At 42.6% G+C, this 23,187-nt stretch overlaps 1 protein-coding gene across 1 annotated transcript in view; it reads right to left on the reverse strand.

Moving 5' to 3' along the window:
- Positions 1 to 208: 208 nt before the first annotated feature.
- LOC117701848 (latent-transforming growth factor beta-binding protein 1-like) overlaps positions 209 to 23,187 on the reverse strand; it is a gene marked incomplete at its 5' end in the record, with an annotated part of 40,936 nt that continues 17,957 nt past the window's right edge. The window contains 3 exons of the mRNA XM_034493266.2: positions 209 to 1,640; positions 2,898 to 3,047; positions 7,347 to 7,469. Of these exons, the coding sequence (XP_034349157.2) occupies positions 1,459 to 1,640; positions 2,898 to 3,047; positions 7,347 to 7,469 (455 nt within the window). The remainder of the gene's footprint in view (positions 1,641 to 2,897; positions 3,048 to 7,346; positions 7,470 to 23,187) is intronic.

The raw sequence follows: 23,187 nt of genomic DNA on the forward strand, positions 1-23,187 counted from the left end.
TTCACTGGGGGAATTTTCCATGAGGTCTGCCGAGGCACAATTTGTTTTATACAGCAAAGCAGCTATCATTGGTAGGTATGGTTCATAAGAGAGCAGGGGCTGGGTCTTTGAAAGATCATGTTTGTTTATTATCCCTGTTATACAAGTCTGTATTGGTTGCCTGGAAAGGCCATAAGAAAGTATTGTAGACAGGTGGTTTGACAACACAAGTTTATTTTCTCATAATTCTGGACTAGGGGTCAAGATCTGTAGCAGGGTTGACTTCCCTCTGAGGCCTCCCTCTTTTGTAAGATGGTCGCCTTCTAGCCCTCTTCAAGTGACTTTTCCTTTGCACGTGTTCTTTTGTCCTTGTCACCTAAGGACACCTGTAGTCTTGGTACAGTTACCAAGTCTTGGTACCTGTAGTCTTATAACAGTTTACTCCACTGGTCTCCTGTAACTTTGATGTCCTCCTTAGAGATCTTGTCTACAGAGAGAGTCCATGCATCCTAAAGCATGGGGATTTAGCACTTCACCGTGGAACTTAAGAGGGAAATTAGCAACCTGTAACAGTAGCTAACAAGTCCTAACTTACAGAAGCCTAACACAATGGAGGACCACTGGTTAAGAAATAAGAGCTGGGGGATAGGGGGTGGGGAGCTATTATGAGGAAGTGGACAACTTCTTCCACACACAGTTTTTTTTCCTACAAAAATGGTGATTTTTATTTGTTTAATAACGTACAATGGTAAATATTTGGGGGCGATGTTCAGGTTTTGACATTTTTCTGGGTTGACTTTACACACCACAATACTAATGAATGCTAAGAAGCTCTTAAGTTTCCATCCAAGTAAGGGATCCAATTGACAGGCAATCTGGTAAGACACTGAAAATAAAGGTGTTTCCCCACCCTCTCCAAATGTATATAAAAGTTTAACAGTCACTGCCTGCTCCACAGGACAGACAATTTGTTTTTCAAAGTCTCCGGACCAAGGAACAGCACAACCCTGTGTCATATTACTTATAATACAGTTTAACAATATTTTATCAAAGATGTTTGCACTTGAGATTATTGCTGAAGAAAAAAACGGTAGCTGAGGATCTGCACAGCAAAAAGAAGAATCATATAAAACATTTCCACCACTATTTAAAAGCCAAATTTAAGCAACAGTAAAAAAAAAAAAATCAAAACAAGATAATAATACAACCTCTGTTTAAAATGACAGCCATGTCCTGCCTCTTTTCCATTGAATTTTACATATGAACAGACTATATATACTGGGTTTCTGAAGAAATGTCCATTTGGTCTGTCGCACCTCTCAGGTTCCTGCTCACTGTCTTTGGGGGTTCCCTCAACTCCAATTTGTTTCCGTCTTTGCCAACGTTCTGGGTTAGGTGCAGTGTCTCAAGTATACATCTCTCCCTTTTCCTTTACACAGTGCAGAGTATATGGGCATAGGTTATGTAGCTTCTTCTCCTTTACTCTAGGTCACTGTCTCTGTCTAAATTCAAAGCGGTGTTCAGTGGCGTACAGTAGTTGGGCTTGTCAGATGGTATGAAGCCTGGCAGACACAAGCATTTGTAGGAGCCTTCTGTGTTAATGCACTTGGCGTTCTTGCAGAGAGACATCCGGTTATTCAGCTCGCTGCATTCATTTACATCTGCAATAAACCAAAGCACAGTCTTTAATGGTACGTCACTCACACGTAGGTGCCATCCTGGGTACTGGTCCACAGTTCTGGCCAGCTAAACCAGACAGTTTCCTCATTTTTACCTCTCTCAATATGTAAAATAAGCCTTTATACATATTAAAGTAGGTGATCAGGGAGAGTCTAGAATTGCCCTGCTATTTAACATAATGCCGACATTTGTTGGCTTGATATGCAATATACCCAAGCTACAGTGTGAATGGAGATTTTTAAAGATTTTATCCAAAATAACTGCTAGGGAAGCTGTTTATTTTCTAGTTGCCTTCAGTCTTTTATATTTGTCTCACATAACTCAGGGAAGCCATTACCAAATTGTCAAAATTTAAATTTTTTTGTTTTGTGTTTTTTTTTTTTTTTTTGCGACAGGGTTAAAATTTAAATTTGGAAGTCAGAATAACTACTTGAGACATTCTGGCCTTTTAGGGGGAGGGGCTGGGGGCAGAGCTTCCTTTACAGTACAGTTCTTGACTAGCAGACACAAAGCCCTGGGGTTCAGTCTCTAACTGTGACGAAAATACAACACTAAGGCTTCTTATATGGAGTGTGTACTGGCTGGCTGGTTTTGTGTCAACTTGACACAAGTTGGAGTCACCACAGACAAAGGAGCTTCAGTTGAGAAAATGCCTCCATAAAATCTAGCTGTAAGGCATTTTCTCAATTAGTAATCAAAGGAGGAGGGCAGCTTGTGGGTGGTACCATCCTTGGGCTGGTAGTCTTGAGTTCTATAAGAAAGCAAGCTGAGCATGGCAGGGGAAGTGAGCCAGTAAGTAACATCCCTCCATGGCTTCTGCATCAGCTTCTGCATCCAGCATCCTGACCTGCTTGAGTTCCAGTCCTGACTTCCTTTGATGACGACAGCAAGGTAGAAGTGTAAGCTGAATAAACCCTTTCCTCCCCAACTTGCTTCTTGGTCATGATGTTTGTGCAGGAATAGAAACCCTGACTAAGACAGAGTGATAACTATGAGATTTAGCTGGCATAGAAGAAACACAGACTAGACCACTGACTGCCTTAACAGGAATAGGGTGTGTGTGTGTGTGTGTGTGTGTGTATAGTCCTATGACATGAAGCATTATTACACTTAATGCATATTTCCAGAACTTTTTTCATCTGCCCAAACCACAACCCCACCCATCTATCTGACACATACTCAGCTGACCAGAGCTGGTCACAGGGTAAGGGTCTCTCAATGGCCACTCTCATTCTTACCGACACAGGTCATCTTGGCCATATCCAGATGATATCCATCAAAGCAGTCACAAGTGTAACCCTCCTGGACCCTCACACAGCGGCCATTTTCACAGCCGTTGAGGATGCCACACTCCTCAGCCTGTAGCTCCTCAAAGCTGTTTAGAAAGCCTACAAAGGCAAAAGCAGAAGCCGGGTTAAAAGTGTTCGCCATCCTACCCTATTGAAAACCGAACTATTATTATTATTTAAGGTCTGTTTTATTTTATATATCTGTTTTAGATACTTTGATGTTAGCTTTAGAATTTGCTATCAAGTACACCTGTACCTAGTGTTAAGCACAAAAAAATGCAATTTTTTTTAATATGAACCAGCCCACTCTTTCCATTCCAACGCTTTATACTAAAACCATATTACATGAGAAAACAAGTACAGGTTTGAGTTGAAAAAACAATGAAATTTTTAAAATGTTTTACATGAATTTTCAGCAGGGCAGATGTCAGAAAGCCTTCTGGGATCGTAACAGTGGACTTCCTGACCAGGGTTCTGTAGGCATTTTCTAAGAGGGCTCCCAGGTTTGAGGATGTGCAGTGGGAGTTGTTGAAACAAAGAGGCAGGCTGCCTATGCCCTGTGGGGTCTGTTTACGCTGGCTTCCCCGGGAACCTTCCACAAGAGCCCAGAGGATAAAGGCTGTGGAAGTGATTCCAAACATCTTGATAAATGGGAAAATACATCAGACTTGTGTTTAGAATAAAGGACAAAACAAAGAAGCTCTTGTTTGGTTCTTTTTTATAGTTTAGACACGAGCTCTGAAATCATTTGAGACATCTAGAGTTTTAACAATATAAAAACAAATGTGACGAGCCACAAAAGTGTTGTGCTGTCTTCCTAGAGAGGGAATTTGTAAATATAAATACATAATGCCCTAAGTACACTGTTACAGGTTATCCTCTCTCCACCAAGGGGGAATTATGGGGCCTCTGAGGTAATTCTCCAACAGATCTGCAGGGGGCAGCAAAATATTGTTGCTATGCAGGGCCAGGAGGTCTTAATTTGCATAGGAGCCCACTACAACACCCACTTTAAAAAATTAACACATCCATGAGGTCCCTTCCCAAAATTTAAAGAGGGAAAAAAACAGACCATCAGGAAATAGCAGACATATAAAACTAATTTGAGAAATACAGATGGGAAATGAAATCAAAGTGTTTTCGGATCCAGCATATCACAGCAAAATAATTTCAACTCCATAATTAGCAAGATTACATTTTATTACAGGAATTAACAACTGAAACTCAAGACCTCTTAAAAACACTTCTGGATTTCTTTTCTGGGTGGAGCCTCTCAGAAGACAGTATGCTAGACTCCTATTGCAAGCATAACAGAATATCATTGATGTTGCTTGCCCATGGGCTGGATCTCAAATTGGACCGGTTATTGGTTGGCCTTTTCCTCAGTCTCTGCTCCATCTTTGTCCCTGCATTTCTTTTAGACAGGACAAATTTGGGGTGGAAAGTTTTGTAGGTGGGTTGGTATCCTTATCCCTCCACTGGGAGTCCTGCCTAGCTAGAGGAGGTGGCTTCTTCTGATATCCCCACTATTATGTATCTCAGCTAAGGTCACACCTTGATTCCTAAGAGCCTCCTCCAACCAAGGAATCTCTAGGAAGTGTCAAAGACAGTTCTGGATTCTAAACCTGGTAGGCAGCACCTGCTCCAAATCTGACATGGTACCTGTTTACGTAAATGAACACAATTATATCCAGTAGCTGCCATAATCCCCTGTGGCTATTTTTGTGATACCATGGTAGAGTTTAGTGGCTACAACAGAGATCACGTGGCCTGCAAAGTAAAAAACATTACCATATCTTGCTGTAGTGGGTTGGCCTCATGCTGCTTATAGTGACCTTGCCCTCAAGCTATTCTTGATTGGTAAATAAAGATGCCAACAGGCAATAGCTAGGCAAAAGAGACATAGGTGAGGTTTGGGTTTCGTGGGCTTGGGGTTGGAGGACCACAAGGAAGAGAAGAAGGTGCAGGAGGGAAAAGGAGAGGCCTCCATGGGTTAGGTGAGCCATAAAAACATGGCCCTAAGGGCTGGCCAATTGGGGTTAAGAGCGGCCCAGATGAAACAGTAAGTTATAACTCGGGATTATCAATAGGAAAGCAAATTCTTATAGCAAAGAGGGTAGGTATCTGCCCAGCTCTTGTGCTGCTTAAGGCTTATTGTAAATATGAAGGCTCTGTGTGTCTTTTATCTAAGAACTAAAGGGTCAAAGGCAGTGAGGAAGAAACCCCAGGTCGGGATTAAACAACTTCTACATCTAGCCTTTTTATAAAACATAGGGTGATCTCTGCACTAATGAATTCCAGTTTGGGAAATACTGCTCAAACTACAGGTAACAAAGAACACAAACCATGAAGTGATGAGGACTCTCACTTAGGCTCTCTTTCATCACTGGCCACTCAGTGTGGTCCCTTCTGCAGCAGAGCAGAAGCCCTTGCTACCAGTCAGGGAGTAGGCAGCACCGGGAAGAAATTTCTACCATGCAGGCCCTTTAAAGACTTTTATGGAATCAAATCCAGAGATCAAAACCCACAAGAAAACTCTCTATGTTGCAAATAGGAGCTTAATGTGACACCAACATATGTGATGACAGTTGTGAATTGAAAGGAGCTTCAGAGTCATGTTGGCACTGAGGAGAACTTGAGGAGAGTTCATCATGGAAAGTTGTAGAACATGAACTGTCACCCAGCAGAGGCTACCCATGAGCTGTGAGGGGTCAGAGAGTTACCTACTATTTCTGGATTTGTGGGCTTTCTTTGGATCTTGATATTTCTCCCCTGTTCTTTTTAAGAAGGTTTATTGATCTATAACCTTCACTGTAATGTGATGTGACCACAATCTTGGGGTTGTGGATGTATTCAGGCCCATTTTGTGAATTGACTCAGGGTCATGTCTTGTTGGTAAAAAAGCAAGTCTACCAAGCACAGGTGTTAGGAATAGGACAGCAGCAATCCCTGGGATAACCTGGGAAGGATAGTGGGATAACCTGGGAAAGGACAGCAGGAACCTTCTAAAACTGTATTATACTTGACCTTGGAGAAGAATCATAATTATGTGATAGCCAACCTCACTGGAATGGCAGAAATATGGCATTCATAATTCTGCTGGATGATCAGAACACAGGAACCTTTGAAGGAGTCAAGGATGTGTCATCTCAGATTGCTCCAACTGGTGTACTGACTCTGTCAAGCTGAAGTCACTAGAGAAATGTTTACGTCTGAACATGCTACCCAACTTCCATTGTCTTAGTCCTACCAAACGGAAAACATTCTCCAGGGATGGAAGGCCTTCACACACCCACGCTGGAAAAACAGCCTTGGACAGGGAGCCTTGTAGTAGGGGTGGCAGCAAATCCAAGGGAACAGATTCCTGGAAGTAACTCTTACCTTCCAGTAACTTCTAGCCACTTCCCCCTCCCCACCCATAAGTCTCTCAAGGAGTCAACAGAACTTACTATCTATCCTAATATTAGATATTCTTATATCCTCATTTATTCACAAATTTATCGTTCAGTGTCTGAAAGCCTCAAACCAGGATGTACTGGCCACTTGTTTAAACTTCATTCTTGTGTGAGGCTCCAGCATGTGGAGATGTGGCACAGCTGCTTGAGTGGGGTGCATCCCGTGTGAGACGAGGACAGTCCCTGAATTAGCCTTTCTCTTGCTATTACTCTGTAGCCTAGACCCCAGCCAACCAGCTGCCATCTTTCATTCTGAACTGTGGTGTTTCCAAACCTTACTCTTCCCTATTTAAAAGCACAGATGTTTCTTCTGTGGAAACAGAGTTTCTGTGTGTGGTTTCCTCACACAGGACCCTCTGTCCATAGGCTGTGGGGAATTTCCTTTCTAGAGAGAACATTATTTTCACTCTTGCCTACCTCATGAAAGCTCTGCTTACAAATCCAGAAAAAGTTGGCACCCATCACTTCTTACTTAATAAATCCCCTCACAAGCGGATTCTAAAAATCCATGTCTGACCAAGAAGGTATTTTTTTTTTGACCACCCACTCTAAAATAGTTGTAAAGATCAGCTTGGTTTGTTGAACATTTGTCATCTTGTAGGGAAATGGAACTAGACCATGCCTTAATATGAAAAGATATGGTTGAGCTGTAGCAATTATAACAATAAGATCATTTTCATTACTTTATAGGAAAATAAATATAATAGTCCATTATGCAATATTAATCTTAGAATCTGGTGATTCTCAGCCAGATCAGCAAGCTATATAACCCCAAGAGATTATAAAACCAGCCTGCTGGGTCAGCCCAGATATTCTGATGGGTAGGTTTAGACTACAAACCACAGATCTGCACTCAGAACAATCTCCCACAGATCATGTTTTGAAAACACTGAGTAATCTTGATCTATAGCTTAACTTAACATGACTGAATGAGTGTACTTACGATCCTGAATGAAGTAAGGGTCTGTTTCTGGGCCATACTGTTCACTGAAGTCCACCAACGCATCCCGTCCATATGGCCGCCGCCGCCCTGTCACAGGGATGTTGCACAGCTGGGCATAGTCATCTGAGAGGGAAAGGACACTCTTGGGTTACATTAGACATGCACACATCTCAGAGCAGTGATCCGGGACACCGCACATACAATACAGAAGTATATTGAATGTGCCTGGGTATTCCTCTATGGGAGATGGGCACATGCACACACTAAATACTTGGATAGAGCATAAAGAAGATTTTCAAACAATGACTTAAAAGAGCTGACGGTTTGCAAAACCATTTGTAAATACACACACACACACACACACACACACACACACACACACACACACGGGAGTGGGGTAGAAATGACACGCCATCTTAGAATACATCAGGCCTCCTGGAAGAGTAGCTTTATCCAACCCTAATATGTATTATCATTAAAATATAAGAAATAAGTATTTCATGTAGTAAGTGAAAAGCACATGTCCACAGGAACAGGAAAAATGGATCACTGTCATGATATAGAAGCATCTGCAAATTCTCAGCTTGACTCCACCAGCTGCTCCTCTGACTGTCTAACTCTGTGAAATTCTCCAGGCCCCATGAACTGGATCACAGCATGCTGGACATCAAGCAAGAATGAGTGCAGTGGTGGTGGTAACATAACAATAAGAAACTAATGACCACACACCAGTTGCTCTGTTGAATACTGTTGTAAGCATGTAATCAACACCCAATTCACTAAAGCATTTGCCACTCTGAGAGATTTTGCCATCACCCCCATTTTACGGATGCAGATACAAAAGCAGAAAGGTCACATCTCAGCTGGTACCCAGCAGCACCAGACCTAAAGTCCATGAGCAGGCGACAGAGCTCTCTTCAAGTGCTGTCTCCTGCAGCTCTTCTGGAACACTGGGCTCATTTGCTCTTCCCCTCCAGCTGCCACTTCTGGTAGCCACATCCCGCTTTCCAAGCCGGACCAGCCTAGAATGGTTGGATTTCTAACCTCTACTCCCCAACCAGGAGTTCTTCACTCTGCCACTCCTCAACTCCCAGGGGTTTGGTCTATTGCTATGTATTGTGATGCTAAATTCTGTATCACTCTAGGAGTGAATTCTCATATTTACAAACTTTTGTTCTGCAAACCTTGTTCCTTAATTTAGAACTATTGGTTAAATTTAAAAAAAAATGGCCTGACAACTACTGGGGGTAACCCCTAATCTACTTTTCTATCTGCTGGCCTGGCTAACTAACTCCCCAGTGGTGTTCCCCCAATACTTGCTGTTTCTCCTGGTCATGTGCTCATGGTCCATCTCCTCTCCTGGAGCCTTCTCCTCTGTCCACTCATGGTCCCTCTTCTCCTCACCATCCGCAACTAACTCAAATCCCACCTACCTCGTGAGCTCAGACTTTTTCCTACACTTAATAGCTATTGTTTGGGAAGTCTAGAGAGAAATGCTTCATGGGCTGAATGTATCAATTACAGAAAATATATTCTCCAGGTACAGTAACTAGCTCTCGGTGAAAAGTCTGTTTTCTAGCGGTCAACTGCTCTGCCGGGATGACTTAGAGGGCGCCAGGCACTAGGCTCCCCAACTGGGTAGACAATGTCAGCACCCAAGGCAACACTTACCCAAGGCTTTCCAATTTGTTTGCTCCTATATACAAGTGAAGACCAACACTGTCTGGCAAGATGGTGCAGCTATTAAAGGTGCTTTCCACCAAGCCTAAGTTAAATACTGGCACCCACATGATAGAAGGAGAGAACTGACTCCTGCAAGTTGTCCTCAGACTCCCAAAAATGTGCACTGTAGCTCACATCCACTCACTCTTTTTCTAAATAAATAACTCTAAGGAAATAGCTAGTGTGACCTGTAAAGGCTTGCTTTCATCCCTGGATGGAGGGTCAAGAGGCAAAGCCCACACACTCTGAGAATAGCACCAGAGAAGACAGTAAGGCCTTAGGATACACTGAGCCATAGGCTAGGGCAGGAATCCCATTGCTCCCAACCTCTCTCTTCAGGTACATGCTAGAAACAACATCCAGACCCCAGACATCCCCAACACTTTGCATGAAGCCAGTCTATGAGATGAAATATTAATTTCATTAAGACAATGACAGAGCCTGGAACAAAACTCTTGACTCAGAAACAAAGAACAAATGAAAAACAAACAAACAAACAAAACCACCCCAGCTTTTAATAGAGCAGGAACCATCAGTTCTGCATTATTAACGTTGGGAAAGCATGAAGGGCTTCCCTTAGAGACCAGAATTGTTAAAATGTTTACAAGTTTTAAGAGCTGAGGTCATCTCTCCTGATTTTTTAAATTTATATATATTTGATGTATATCTCAAAGGGAGGACATCTTTCAATATTTTATAGCCAAGCCACAGTGTGATTAAGAGTGGATATTAAAAATAAATCAATTCATATACTCAGTTTGGAAGACATAACTCAGAGATGGCTGAGTATTCTCCTCTGGGAAGTTTGTCAGCTGTTTGGGAGCCCTACTGAGACTTGAGGTCAAAGGATGCCAAGTGACACAGAAAGGGCCTGGCCAGTGTTGTTTGGCTTCAAGTCTGGGCTCTTCTCCACAAAACAGTGAGGTGACTGCCTGTTGCAAGCATTCACTTTCTATCAAGGTCAAAAGAGAGAGCTCAGGTGGGAGTGAAAAGGATGGGAGATAAGTGTCCAGAAACAACTGCCTGGGAACTGCAGCTATGCAGATGTACATGAATTACGTTATAAGAAAAAAAGGTATTTTGGATTAATTTTAAAGGCCTAATCAAAGGTACAGACAAATGAAACTAAATTATGGCCAGACACTGCTAAGTGGTTCCTAAAGAAGCTTTGAGACTTGACCCAGGCTGCAGAAAAGACAGCAGAGAGGGATAGGGATGGGTAGCTTTAAGACCTGCCTCATCTTTCCCTTCCCTTCTCTGCCATGCATTGCCACTCAGGATTCTAGGCTCTACTGTCCTTGTAGCTCACTGTTTCTAATGTATTGCATGCTAAGCTTTAAAACAGTTCTGGTTAGATGTCAAAATAGCAGTTCTGTGTCACCTGCTCTGTCATGTAGCTGAAGAGGTGTGCCTGTGATCAACACGAGGGCATGGTTATCTCTCTGGGAACAAGAACAAGTCTGTCCTAGTCCATGGATGCTGTGCCTCCCATCCTCCCATCTTACACATCATCTCTGATTCTTGGCCAGGGTCAAGGGAGGCAAGAGTGTGGAGAGATGGGAAGAACGTGGGCTTTGGTTCTTCCCGTCTCTCATGCCGGAGTCTTGGTTGTGTTGTTAACTTTCCTGTTTAGCGATGTTGGGCAAGTCTCAGTTTCTACATCTGTCACGTAGGAGTTATTCTTTTACAAAAACATCTCTGTTTATTTTCATTGTATGAGTGTTTTGCCTGCATGTATATCTGCTTGCCATGTGTGTGCTGAGTCCCCGTGGAGGTCAGAAGAGGTAATCAGATCCCCTGGAACAGGAGTTACAGGCAGCTATGAGTCACTGTATGGATGCTGGGAATCAAACCTGGGTCCTCTACAAGAGTAGCCAGTGCTCTTAACCACTGAGCCATCTCTCCAGCCCCTCCACAGGGGTAATTCTTACCTCATCTTCACATGCTAATGGACTATGAAAAGTGAAGTGATGTTATAGATTTCCTCATAAAGTTTGAAGCTTCAAGATTATGGAAGTTATTCTTTTCTTTCTCTTAAGAGAAACCCAGAAGTCTTCATGGAAAATATCGATATTTGAAGTGTTGAAAGTGACCATATAAATGTCTGAACTGAAGATGAGTCAGGGGCAAAAAGGGCTTCAGTCAATCAAGGAAGATGGAAGAGAAAATTCCAGGTATTTGCTGATTCCCTTTTTAAGATTATCTGAAGGTTTTTTTTATATATAGATGGAAGAACCTGAATAGAGAAACAAATGTTCATGAACATTCTCCAACAAGGCACATAACTGTCAACTGCCTTGGCAAATGTGCTTATGTGTGATAAATTATGAACAATAGTTCTTTATTTCTGACTCATAGGGTTTACCATGTAACCCGGGCTGCCTTGCAACTCACAATGTAGACCAGGCTGACCTCAGACTCCCAGAGATCCACTTGCCTCTGCCTTCCAAGCCTGGAATCAAAGGTGTGCGCCACCACCTTCCACATCAATAGCACAGTCACCGATAGCAGGTTAACAAAGCTCAAATTCTAGAGAAAGGATGTTATCTAACAAAAGTGACATCTTTCCATGGTGTACAAGGGATGGCTCAGAACATTACAATGAGGCGTAGGTAAGGTGTCTTCCTCAGAATGTGAGGGGGATAAATCTCTAGCATGTTCTGGCCTCTGAGTATCCCAATCCCTGAGAGAAACCCACTCTAGCTTAGAAGTGCTTGGTCGTGGTTAGCCCTAGGTCTGGCTAAATGTCAGAGTCTAGCTTAGGGGACATCAGTGAATCAGGGATGGCTGCAATACAGAGGCCAAGAATAGCATAGCCCTGAACTATTTCCATAGCATCCCAGGAGAAGCCCCAGGAACCTTGGCTGCCCCTTCCTCCAGCTCACCATGAACACAAGCACAGCATACTTTGTCCTTAAAATCTCTTTGCTTTCCAAAGCTTCCCCTTCTTATGCACATCAACGACAATTAATCATCCAGTTGTCAGGAGCTAGGTGCAGAGCGATGACAGCTGAGCAGATCCCCAGAGCCCTCCTTTCAGAAACCCCCAGTGAACATTCCCATCTGTGGTTCTAGCCAAACACAAATGTGAAATGAATAGCTAATAGAAATAGTAACACCTTGATGGCTGTTCCCTATCCATGGCATGCCCCACCTCCCCAGCACAAATGCACAGCTCTAGATCAAAGCTATGATGGAGACACATGGGGTGGCATGGGCCACCACTAAGTGCTCTAAACAGATCCAGGCCATTGATCACACTAATTTTCCTGGCATGGCAGATTCACACGACAGATGGTCCTGCTTTGATTTCTACTTTAAATGAAAACAAAATTTTAAAAATTACCCCCTGGAGCCAGTGGGTCTGGGACCCCTGCTGTCAGAAGCAATGGGAAGCACATTAGTACATCCTGGCAGGAAATCTCTGTTTTTCATGACAGACACATCTGTGGGGCTGGTCTGGACAGTCACATGTCACTGTACCACTCTGGCATAGGAGAAACCAGGAGGTGCAGTTTTTGTTGTCTGAGGCAGATTAAATTCAGCTTTTAGACGTGAAGCAGAAGCTGGGCTTGGGTTTTCACACACTAGAGCAATGAAATGTAAACTGTGTCTATGTAAGAAGAGCAAGGCCCAGGTCTTCTGTAGTATGTGTAGGGGTCACATTTCATTCAGATTTCTCTACCAGGTGGGTTTTTTTTCCCTACAGGTTTAAACAGGCATCATTAATTGATGATGGGGTAGGGGCGGGGGAGGAGGGACTTCAGCATTTGCCACAGTGACTGCTCAGCCGGCAGTTGAATGGAAACTCATCCTTAACTGAAATGGGTAAAAGCTATTTCCTTCTTTAGACCATGGTGATGAAAGAAGGGGACAGAAAGGCCTTAGTCGGACTACTTAGGTATTACTTAAATAAGACTTAGAAGACCTGCACGGTATTGCTTGGCTGTCTTTTTCAGAAAATAATTTCTCGCCCAGAGTAGAGCAGACAGTCAGCTTTCTTCCAGGAAGTCAAAAAGTATGGAACTGCGAGAGGAATTTAGATTCACACACATCACACACAGATACACACACACAGAACAGCAACTGCACACATGACATACACAGACACACATACACACCACATAATCAGATTCATATTCACACCATGCACGACATACACACACAAAAATACACCATACAACAACCTGACACATAACACATCCACAACATATCACAAATAAGGCACAACACACACACCACAGTACACAAATGACACACACACACAACACATATACAACATATACACAATCAGTCACAACACACACACACACACCCTGAATAAAAATGTATTGAGCCAAGAGTCAACAGGCTTAAAACACTTGGGTTCTTGTCCTCATTTCTTCTCTTTTTAGCTCCTGGTCTGGAGCTGTTTCCTCAAGTTCCTCCATCTCTGGACCAAGATGTGTGCTACTCTTCGTTAAATTGTATCAAAAGTGATTCATTTGTTGCTTCTTTAATTTATACAATCACAGTCTGAGGACAGCATGAGCTTTGTGAAAATCAAGATGAACAGGGTGGTGTTTAGGAGCAAGGAAGGGAAGGCGAAATAAGAAACTTTGCATCTCACTCCATATGGGAGCAGCAAGCAAAGAGAAAAGGTCTCTCAGAGGGGCAGGGTAGGACATTGACAGAAAACAGCTTATGACTTGGGCGTGAGGACACATGTCTATAATCCCAACACTCTAGAGGCAAAGGCAAAAGGATCAGGACCTCCAGGCCACCCTGGGCTCAACACCAACCCCCAAACCAAACCAACCAACCAACCAGACAGACAAGGAGGCATTAGGTTAGCGCTGAAACAAGACACCCTTGCCTACTGCAGAGAAAATGTGGAAAGAGGCAGGTCAGCAAGCATGCGCCCTGGAGTTATGGTGAGCCGCGTATAGCACACTTTTACATATAGTTTCCTCTAGATCTCAGAACCACCTGAGGGAAAACTGCTCAGCTCTGTCCTGGTTCTCATCAGAGCGCTCCAGTTTATAGCACAGCTTGTGCAAGGCCAGCTGAGCTTTGTGTGGAAGCGCTCTATCTGCCAAGCCTTGTCTGTTTGCAGCTGCTCTTCTGGCACCCAAGGAGAATTGTTCAGCGCTGTCCCCAGACTCGGAGCATCAGGTAGGTACTCTGCTCAGCCATAAGCATCTGTGGTTCAGATTCCAGGCAGAGTCATAACCATGAGCGTCGATGAGCTCAGCTCCGTCAGGTCAGCTCCACCATTAGCAGGATTTATGTTTATTGAATTTGCTCAATTTATTAGGTGAAAGAGATCAAATTGCTTAATGTTCAATTAAATTGTACTTGTCGAGGACAGGGAAGTAATGAAGTCTACAGTCTTGGCAGCGTTTATATTTCGTGGGACTCCTGTAAACCATAACACTTTGAGGAAACTTGCAGCCATAGACCAATCAAGCCTGCCCACCCCTGTCCTTCCCTGAAGGTCAGTTTTCCAATGTAGTCACTTCCAGTGTTTCCCATCAGATGACCGCTAGCTAGCCGACGAGCTGACAGAAGAAAAGGCTGGCTACAAATGTAATAGTACAACTAAACAAATCATTTAAAAAAATGGAGGTCCTCTTTGTGTTCTAAAACTCGGATCTGAACATTTATATTCTTGTGATAGCACTAAGTTCCGACATACAGGGAACCCTGAGAATTGTGACTGCTAACATGAATTCCTTATTAGGAACCTAATGGAAGGTTTCCTCCACTTCTTAGTAGTCAGGGCTTTGGAAGATACTACTAAGGTTTACTTGCAGGCAATCTCATAAGAAACAAGGAGTGGGGTTGCCCTTGACACCAGACAAGAGGCAAGGATTAAGAATGCAAAGTGAGCACCAGGGAAGGATTTCAATGTATTCCTCCTGTAATGAGATCTAGTTTTGTTTTTTCCAGTGTGAGCATAAGTAAGTCATGTCATTGTCCCTTTCCTGCTCTTGGAAGTGACAATCTAAAAAATCAAGAAATTAGGAGAAACATCCATCAGGAGTACATTTGTTCTTTCTTTCCTTCCCTCCTTTCTTTCTTTCTTTCTTTCTTTCTTTCTTTCTTTCTTTCCTTCCTTCCTTCCTTCCTTCCTTCCTTCCTTCCTTCCTTCCTTCCTTCCTTCTTTCTTCCTAAGGCAAGTGGTTACTTTTGAGATCAACTAGATTTCTTGTATATCCCAACAATATCATTTGACTTTGAACTGGTTTATTTTATTTCTTGCCTTCTTTTCTCTACTTTGGCTTGTTAACTTAGACTCAGATATGATGAAAGTGTTGATCCCTCCTTTGCGGGCACACCAACAGCGTAGTCGGTGGGCGGGGGGGGGGGGGAGAAGCATGGCTTAAACGTCCATCTTCCTCATCCAAGACATCCACAAGTGCTCATGTGACTTATGACCTTCTATTAATCAAACTCTTTCACGGTGATCAGTGATCGTGGTTAGGGGCACTGGGCCAGCAGCTTCAACCAATTCTTATCACTGGATTCAGGCTGTAGTCTAAGTCTTGTGACCTTGAGGGGCCTCTCACCATGGCTTCTTGGATACCTGCTGGTCCTCTACACTCAGGGAACCAGGCTCAGAACATAGCTTGTTGTCCACACTTCACCATGCTCTATCAGGGTCTGTTATTTTTAGACAATCCTTTCTGTTTGCTTTGTCTTTTAATGAGTATTCTGTCTGCATGTACACCTACATGCCAGAGGAGGGCACCAGATTCCTTTATAGGTGCACCATGTGGTTGCTGGGAATTGAACTCAGGACCTCTGGAAGAACATCCAGTGCTCTTAACCACTGAGCTACCTCACCAGCCCCAGAGCATAGTTTAAAAACCCTACATTTTAGGCAGTTTCCAGCATTTCACTCCTATCTATGCCCCCCACCTTTTGTACCAAACCCACTGTCATTTGCTTTAGTTAATCTACCTAGTGATTCTCCACCTGTAGGACAGGACCCCTTGGCCAAACTTCTACCTCCAAAAATATTTACATTGTGATTCAAAATAGTAGGAAAATTATGAAGTAGCAATGAAAATAATTTTATAGTTGTGGGGTCACCACAACATGAAGAACTGTATTAAAGGTTGCAGCATTAGGAAGGTTGAGAACCACTGATTTAGCTGCTTTCCTAGGTCCACTATCCCTTTCCCATTTTAGAGACAGGGACCACAAAAACATTGTCCGCTGGGAACCTTCAGCATGGTGAGGAGGCTCAAGATAAGACCTGGTTCCTGAGGAGACCACAGGCAGTTTGATAGAAGGGTGGCCTAAAATGGTAATTCCACAGACTACAGACATAATAGGGCCAGTGTATTAATGCTTTATTTAGAGTGATGGGCTCCTTCCTGCCCCTGGTTACTATGGATGCCTACTGTGTTTAAAAGGACTATGGAATAGAGTGTCTCACAGACAAACTTTGGGATTTTAGTTTGAAATATATTTGCTTTTAGAATTAGGACCTTAGGTTGAAAGCAAGTTGAAATCATTTGAATAAGTGAGTCAAGTGTTTAAATATACAAAGAAATTAAAGTTAATTGTTTGTCTAGACCAGGCTGCCTTGAACTTGCAATGTAGGATGAGGATCACTTTGAACCCCTGATCCTCCTGTCTTTACACCCCTAGTGTTCAGGTCACAGAGTCATCTACATACTCACTTTACATGGTGTTAGAAATAGAACCCAGGGCCTTGGGCTTGGTAGACATGTGCTCACCAACTGACTACGTCCTCAGCTCCTGCATTTAAGCTTGACCTCTGATATTAATAAGGCTGCTTAAATATTAAAAATATTAAGAGTTGTGGGGTACCTTTTCAGCTAAGGTACTTGTAAGAAAATCACAATGTATAAATAAGAGAAGACTGAAGAGTTTATGACACTGTCAGGACTTAGATAAAGCAGGACATAGAATGCCTTCCTTGAGACAGAAACAAGAAGAAAGAGTAAATAAATGCATTTTCTAGGAGGTTCGTTTAGGATGACATACTGTAATCACATTTATTGCTTACAGTCTAGGTTTTACATTTTGTAGATCAAATACATTGAATGTTCACTCAAAAGCCTTCATTAGATGTCCTCTCCAGGCATAAAGCCTCCCCACAGCTCCCACGGTACACGGGTAGAGAATCCCGTGGAGCATGTGAGAAGCTTCTTCACCAGCGTGCAGAGCTATTGGGGCATACTAGTTCCTGAATGCTCTGACACCCTTAATGCTCTCCCTACACACCCTTGGCTCTGGTACTGTTTTGGAAGCTCACCTCTCTTCAAAGAGATGCCAGAGCTGTATAACAAGGTAACCATGTAGGACCGGCATGAGCCCAACTTATTTACTAATAATCAATGGGATTACTAATGAGATTTACTAATAATCACGGAACATAGGGGGATTTACTGTCCTACAACCCAAGCAGTAGCACAGCTAACACCTGAGCGCCCCCTTGAGGCGGGTGTTGATACTGCCATTCTACACTGGAAGAAACAGCGTCCAACAGATATATAGACGAAATTCACTATTGAATGTCATTTCACAACCATCCCATTGTAAACAAAAAACTATTTTGCTTTTTTGGGAGGGGTGATGTTTAGTTTTCTAAATAAATGCATAATAAATAAATAAATCTTTCAGTAAAGAACAGTAAAAATTACAGGCCAGCAATTTCACACAGCATATAATTTCCATGGACACCAAAATTCAGCCCCACAGAAATGAACCCTTGCCTTTATGGACTACTTCCAACTCAGTTTAAAAAAGGCTTGCACGAGCTTTCTAGCTTAGCCATTCTCCACTCTATTTAGCTAGTAGTTACTTTTCTTGAATCGTAGTGTACAGAATCTATAACCATAAGGATGCATGCGTTCGCACTAAGACGGGATTGAATTATTATAAGTTCACAGAGAGCCCTTAATTTTAGATACAGGAGATTTGAAAGCATGTGTCTAGTGCAGTGAGTAGAACCAATCGCCAAACCAGAGTGGGATTCTGGGTTGCCTAAGTAAAGGCAGTGGCCCTCTGCTGTGCTTCCCACGTGGGATGTTCCAAAGTTATTATTAACATTCTCTGGAAACATATTTCTTGGAAAAGCTTTTACTGAATACTGAAAGGCTTTTTACAACTATTGCCCAGTTACAATATTTTTTTAAGTGTCGCCTGCAAGTCAAATGTCTGTCTTCCTTCTCACCTCAAGCCTGTTACACAACAGAGGTCTTTGAGGATGTGGAAGTCACTGGCTCAATCACGTCTATGGCAGAGTCTAAATTCTTTTACTTGGGTAAAACTATATAAAAACACTATGCTAGATTCACAATTGGGCATAGCAAAAATATCATGTGTATATTTAAAAGACATATTTGGGAATAAAACACCCTAGTTCACAATTCTGTCTTACATTCCAAACACAAATTGTGAATTTGTCACAAACTTCTTGGCCTCCTATAGAGAATATGTTTAGTAAATAACAAAACAAAGGAAGAAATGTACTAAAATTTAACACATTTAAACTTAAAGTTTAGATTTAATTTGAAAATGAAACAGGAAAACAATATACAATTTAGATTTGTATCTGAGAAAAATGTATTTCTCTTCTTGTCAACCACAAGAGGCACATAACTTACTTGCCAGAATATTCGTGTTAAGAGGCAGGCACATGAAGAACTTGCATAACTTAATAATTTGAAAATCAAATCCTCTCTTTTAGGTGGTATCCACCTAAACAGGACATTAGGTCACACTGTCATGGGTTCTCGTGTATATCCACTTTATGTCTCTCGTACTATTTATTAGTCATTCATTTAACACTTACATGGGGAAACAGAGATGACACAATTATATCTAGTTCCTGCTTTCTGAATTCAAGTCTCAGACACATCTATTCATTCCAAATGAGACGATTATATATAATACATATATTAAAAACAAATTCAAGTAGTGAAAAGGATATAGATTTATAAGAAGCCATCAACATAGCTATGTATGTTCTTTCTTTGGATTTATTATGCAAACAGCAGTTTACTCAAGCTGTTCTATGCCTTTCTATAAAATATGGCATACAGCTGGCAAGATGGCTCAATGGGTAAAGACGTTTTCTGGCAAGCTTGGTGACTGAGACCCACAGGATCTTGCCACACAAACACTGTGGCACGTGAAAACGTGAATGCACATGCACACACACACACAAACACACACATGCTCACACACACACACACTCACACATGCTCACACACACAATAAGTAAATGTAATAAAAGTTTTAAAATAACTTAAGCAGCGTTCTCTCTCAGGCTCTGTAGCTGTGCTTCAGTTAGAAAATGCTGCAGAGTACTTTCCATTGGACAGATGCATCTCAGCTCATCAATGGGCTCCAGACACAGCCAATTCCATTTCTCCTCATTGTGTTTTGTCTTCTGTCACTCAAGCACATCCATAGAATGAGCTCCCCAAAAGAGAATTAGTGACTCCAGTATTGATATGCATTTGTATCTTCAGACTGCTTAGACGGACAGTAATTCTAATATATTGATCATTATTAAACCATGATTGAAATTTAATCCTTTTGTGTCACTGCTGTCTCCATTGAGACAGAAACACAAAAATGAAAGTAAATGCCACTCTGACAAATAATACCAGAGCTCTCAAGAATGCTATGGTGGCTACATGTTGTACTACAACAGACTACCAACAAGGGGCACTCTCCCAACACAACAACTACCCCATTAGGTAAGCACCTGAAATGCATACGTTTTAGAAGAGAGGTCTCTATCAGGACTTTATGTTCAGTTACCCTACAACATGGCTTTCTGAATGATTTAATCATCAGGAGTAAAATTCTTTAAATATTATAATTATAAACACTGCAAAGGCACTATAGAATCTAGTGTTCAAATGTGTCTGTCTTTCATTGCTCATAGAAAGAGTTTTATTTCCATGTGATAACAACACTATATATGTATATATGTGTATATGTTTTTGAAAACATAACTATATACATATTTGTTTCCAAAACCATTAAGTTTATACTTTACTTGGCCAAGAATTATTGGCTTTAACTCATTAGCCGATTGGCTATATATGACCCATCCTGCCATTGTGCGCAGGTGGACAGGCTGACACTGCCTTCCCTTGATTTGCAACCCTCACTGCTAACTCTAAAACCATGTCCCATTGCCTGCATTAGCACACCACATGAGAACACTGAAAGGTTTCAACTTTAATTCTCCACTTTGTTACTTTCATATTTCAAAAAAAAAAAAAAAATACTGTGCATTTCGAATGCACTTTGAGTTCTTCGGGAGTGAGGACTCAGACCACACTAAACCAGTTCCAACAGAATCTAGAGGCAAGATGCCTAGATCTGACTCTGCCATTGAGCAGGACTTGACAATGCAAGCTACCTTCCTCAGCCTCAGCCACATCTCCTCCTCCGGCAGGAGGCAGTGATTGTGCATCTAAGGTAGACCGGAGAACCGGGTGCCTTTCAACAATTCCTGGCATTGAGACCCATGAAAACCAAGCAGGAAATTTCTAATCAAAGATCCCACATTCTGATAGCTACGAATTCCTTCTAGCGTGGTCTCTCTCTCTCTCTCTCTCTCTCTCTCTCTCTCTCTCTCTCTCTCATCTGAAATATGGATTCAGTGGTTTATTTGGTTTGAACTGGTTTTCTTAGCAGCCTTGACTTTCATACTCTTACTTAGCATGATGACAAACAGATAAAACACTGAGGTCCTCCCAAAGTAACTTCAGCCACTGACATTTTAAGAGCGGGTAGGGAAGGTGTTGTGAAAATGAGAGGGAGGAAGAGGAGGCAAGATGCAAACAGGCAGGGAGGCTTTCAGAGTTCTAGAAGGCAGAGGTTGTTAGCACATGCTCACCACACCACTGGCACACTCCCTTCACCTTACCACCAGTAATCGGCACACCCTGACACATCCCCTTTACCTTACCACCAGTAATGTGTGTGTGTGTGGGGGGGGCTTTCTCCTTCCTGAGCCTGCCATTTGGCCCCTTTAACTAGCTGAGGACTGACATCAAATCGACGGTGGCCCCCAAAGTGAACAAAGTTCCACAAGGACATAGTTCTTCTCATGTGAGGGTCTCCTAACATCATCCTTCAGCCTCTGCTCATTTCTCCCCCATGCAGTACCAACACACAAAGCAGCATCTGACTTCTGAGAGCCACAAGGAATGGGCCACTCCTACAGCCTCCACCTGCCAGTATTCTCAGACTTGCTGCTTGAGCAGGAATTAATGCCTATGACCTACTGGACCAGAAGTGTGAGGGCCTATTTTGAGCCAGAGCTGTACTTTACACGGCACTTTAACGTTCAAAGCTGATGGCAGGTGCTGCGATTTACTCTTCAAATTCCCCCAGCACTGTTTCCATCAGTAACGGATCATTCCCCAAAACAGTGGGGCCCTCCTTCAGAAACTGGAAGGTTCAGTGTTGGCAGGCTGGGGCTAATCCAGTGTTTGAATTAACAAAGGACAATGCTGTCTTTCTCAATAGTCTAGAAATGCAGAAATTGTGTGTATAAAGGGCTCAGAGACAGAATTCTGAGCATGCAGTTTTAGAACTCATACATTCTTTGGTTCCTCTGAAACACGGGTGACTATCATTGTGGGGCAGGTTTGACCATCCTCAGACGCTGCTCAGTGTCTGTAGGCTCTCACTAGATGTAGATGGATCTACAGTGGAGGCATGTTCCCCAGGGCTTGACAGAATGCAGTATCTTGTACTCTCATCTCTACAACCTCAGAACCAGGGCTGGTGTTCAGATGAGACTCCTGGCTCACTGGCTTGATCTTTATATTTATGGAGCAGCAGTGTAGAACAGAAACTTGTATAACAACAATAGCAACGGTTATTTCTACATCAGTTGATTCATGTTCAGGTGTTAGGTAACTATATATTATATAAGAGCCTTTGATTTTGGTTACATTAGAAAAACATTTGGCTTGAACCTAGTGTTCATCTCTCTCTCTCTCTCTCTCTCTCTCTGCGAGTGTGTGTGTGTGTGTGTGTGTGTGTGTGTGTGTGTGATGTGTGTGAAGGTTCCTGCAGAGGCAAGAGGGTATCAGATCTTCTGGACTAGGGTTACAGATAGTTGTGAGCCACTTGACATGGTGCTGAAAACCAAACTCCAGCCTTCTGGAATATTAGCAAGTGCTGTCTCAGTCATGGAGCTACCTCTCCAGTCCTTATTTGAGTATCTCTTTTGAAAACCCAGTCAATTACACATGAATACCCAAGGTGTTTGGCTCGCCAGTCACAGGCAGGAAACAGCATCACAGAGTCAAGCTGGAGACAGAATAAAGTGTGGCTCTTCACAAACCCTTCCGTTGAGCAGCCATGACTAAAAGGGCAGCCAAGTCCAAAGGCCAGGGCCACAAACAAATCATGCACCCCTCATCAACAAATAAGCAAGAAGACACAAACCAACAGCAGCAACAAGACAAACACAAGTCACTGGTCAGTCCAAGAAGAGATCTTCAGATCCCCAGAAACAAGGGGAATGTATATAGAATACACATTTACCAATATGGTAGAAACAACTCTTAAGGGACCGCGTGTGTGGCTTAGGAGTAGACTTTGTGATTTACCCAAGGTCCCATTCTCAACACAGAAGCATTCTCTAAAGACAAAGAACAATTTCAAAGCTATAGCATGTCATGGTAGAATGGTGACTATTACCCTGTGTATAATTTTTCCAACTTTGCATTGGTGTAAATAATGGCATCAGATAAAAGTGCTCCCAGCCCAGTGTAGGGGTTTTGTCCCTGGGCAGTCCTATAAGTCTGCCCATAGAGGTTCGCTGTAGCATTGTTTACAATGGAAAAATCAGGGTTGGGGCTGAGAAAGGCTATGGAGGAACAATTAAAATAGCAAGCACGAAGTGTGGCTAACTAAAGCAGGCTGCCTAGGTAGAGCAGGTTCTGCACAACCCTTCCTCCATCAGTTCTAAAACACCACTAATCACAATCTTAAATCTGCATTTAAGAGAGATGAGAGGAGAAGCTAGGTGATGAAAGAGAGAAAGAGGGGGGAGACAGGGAGGCAGATGTTCATGTATCTCCACCAGTCAAAGACAGTTGATATATCTAGGTTGGGT

The sequence above is a fragment of the Arvicanthis niloticus genome, unplaced genomic scaffold, assembly GCF_011762505.2.
Source record: "Arvicanthis niloticus isolate mArvNil1 unplaced genomic scaffold, mArvNil1.pat.X pat_scaffold_274_arrow_ctg1, whole genome shotgun sequence".
Classification (NCBI taxonomy): Eukaryota; Metazoa; Chordata; class Mammalia; order Rodentia; family Muridae; genus Arvicanthis; species Arvicanthis niloticus.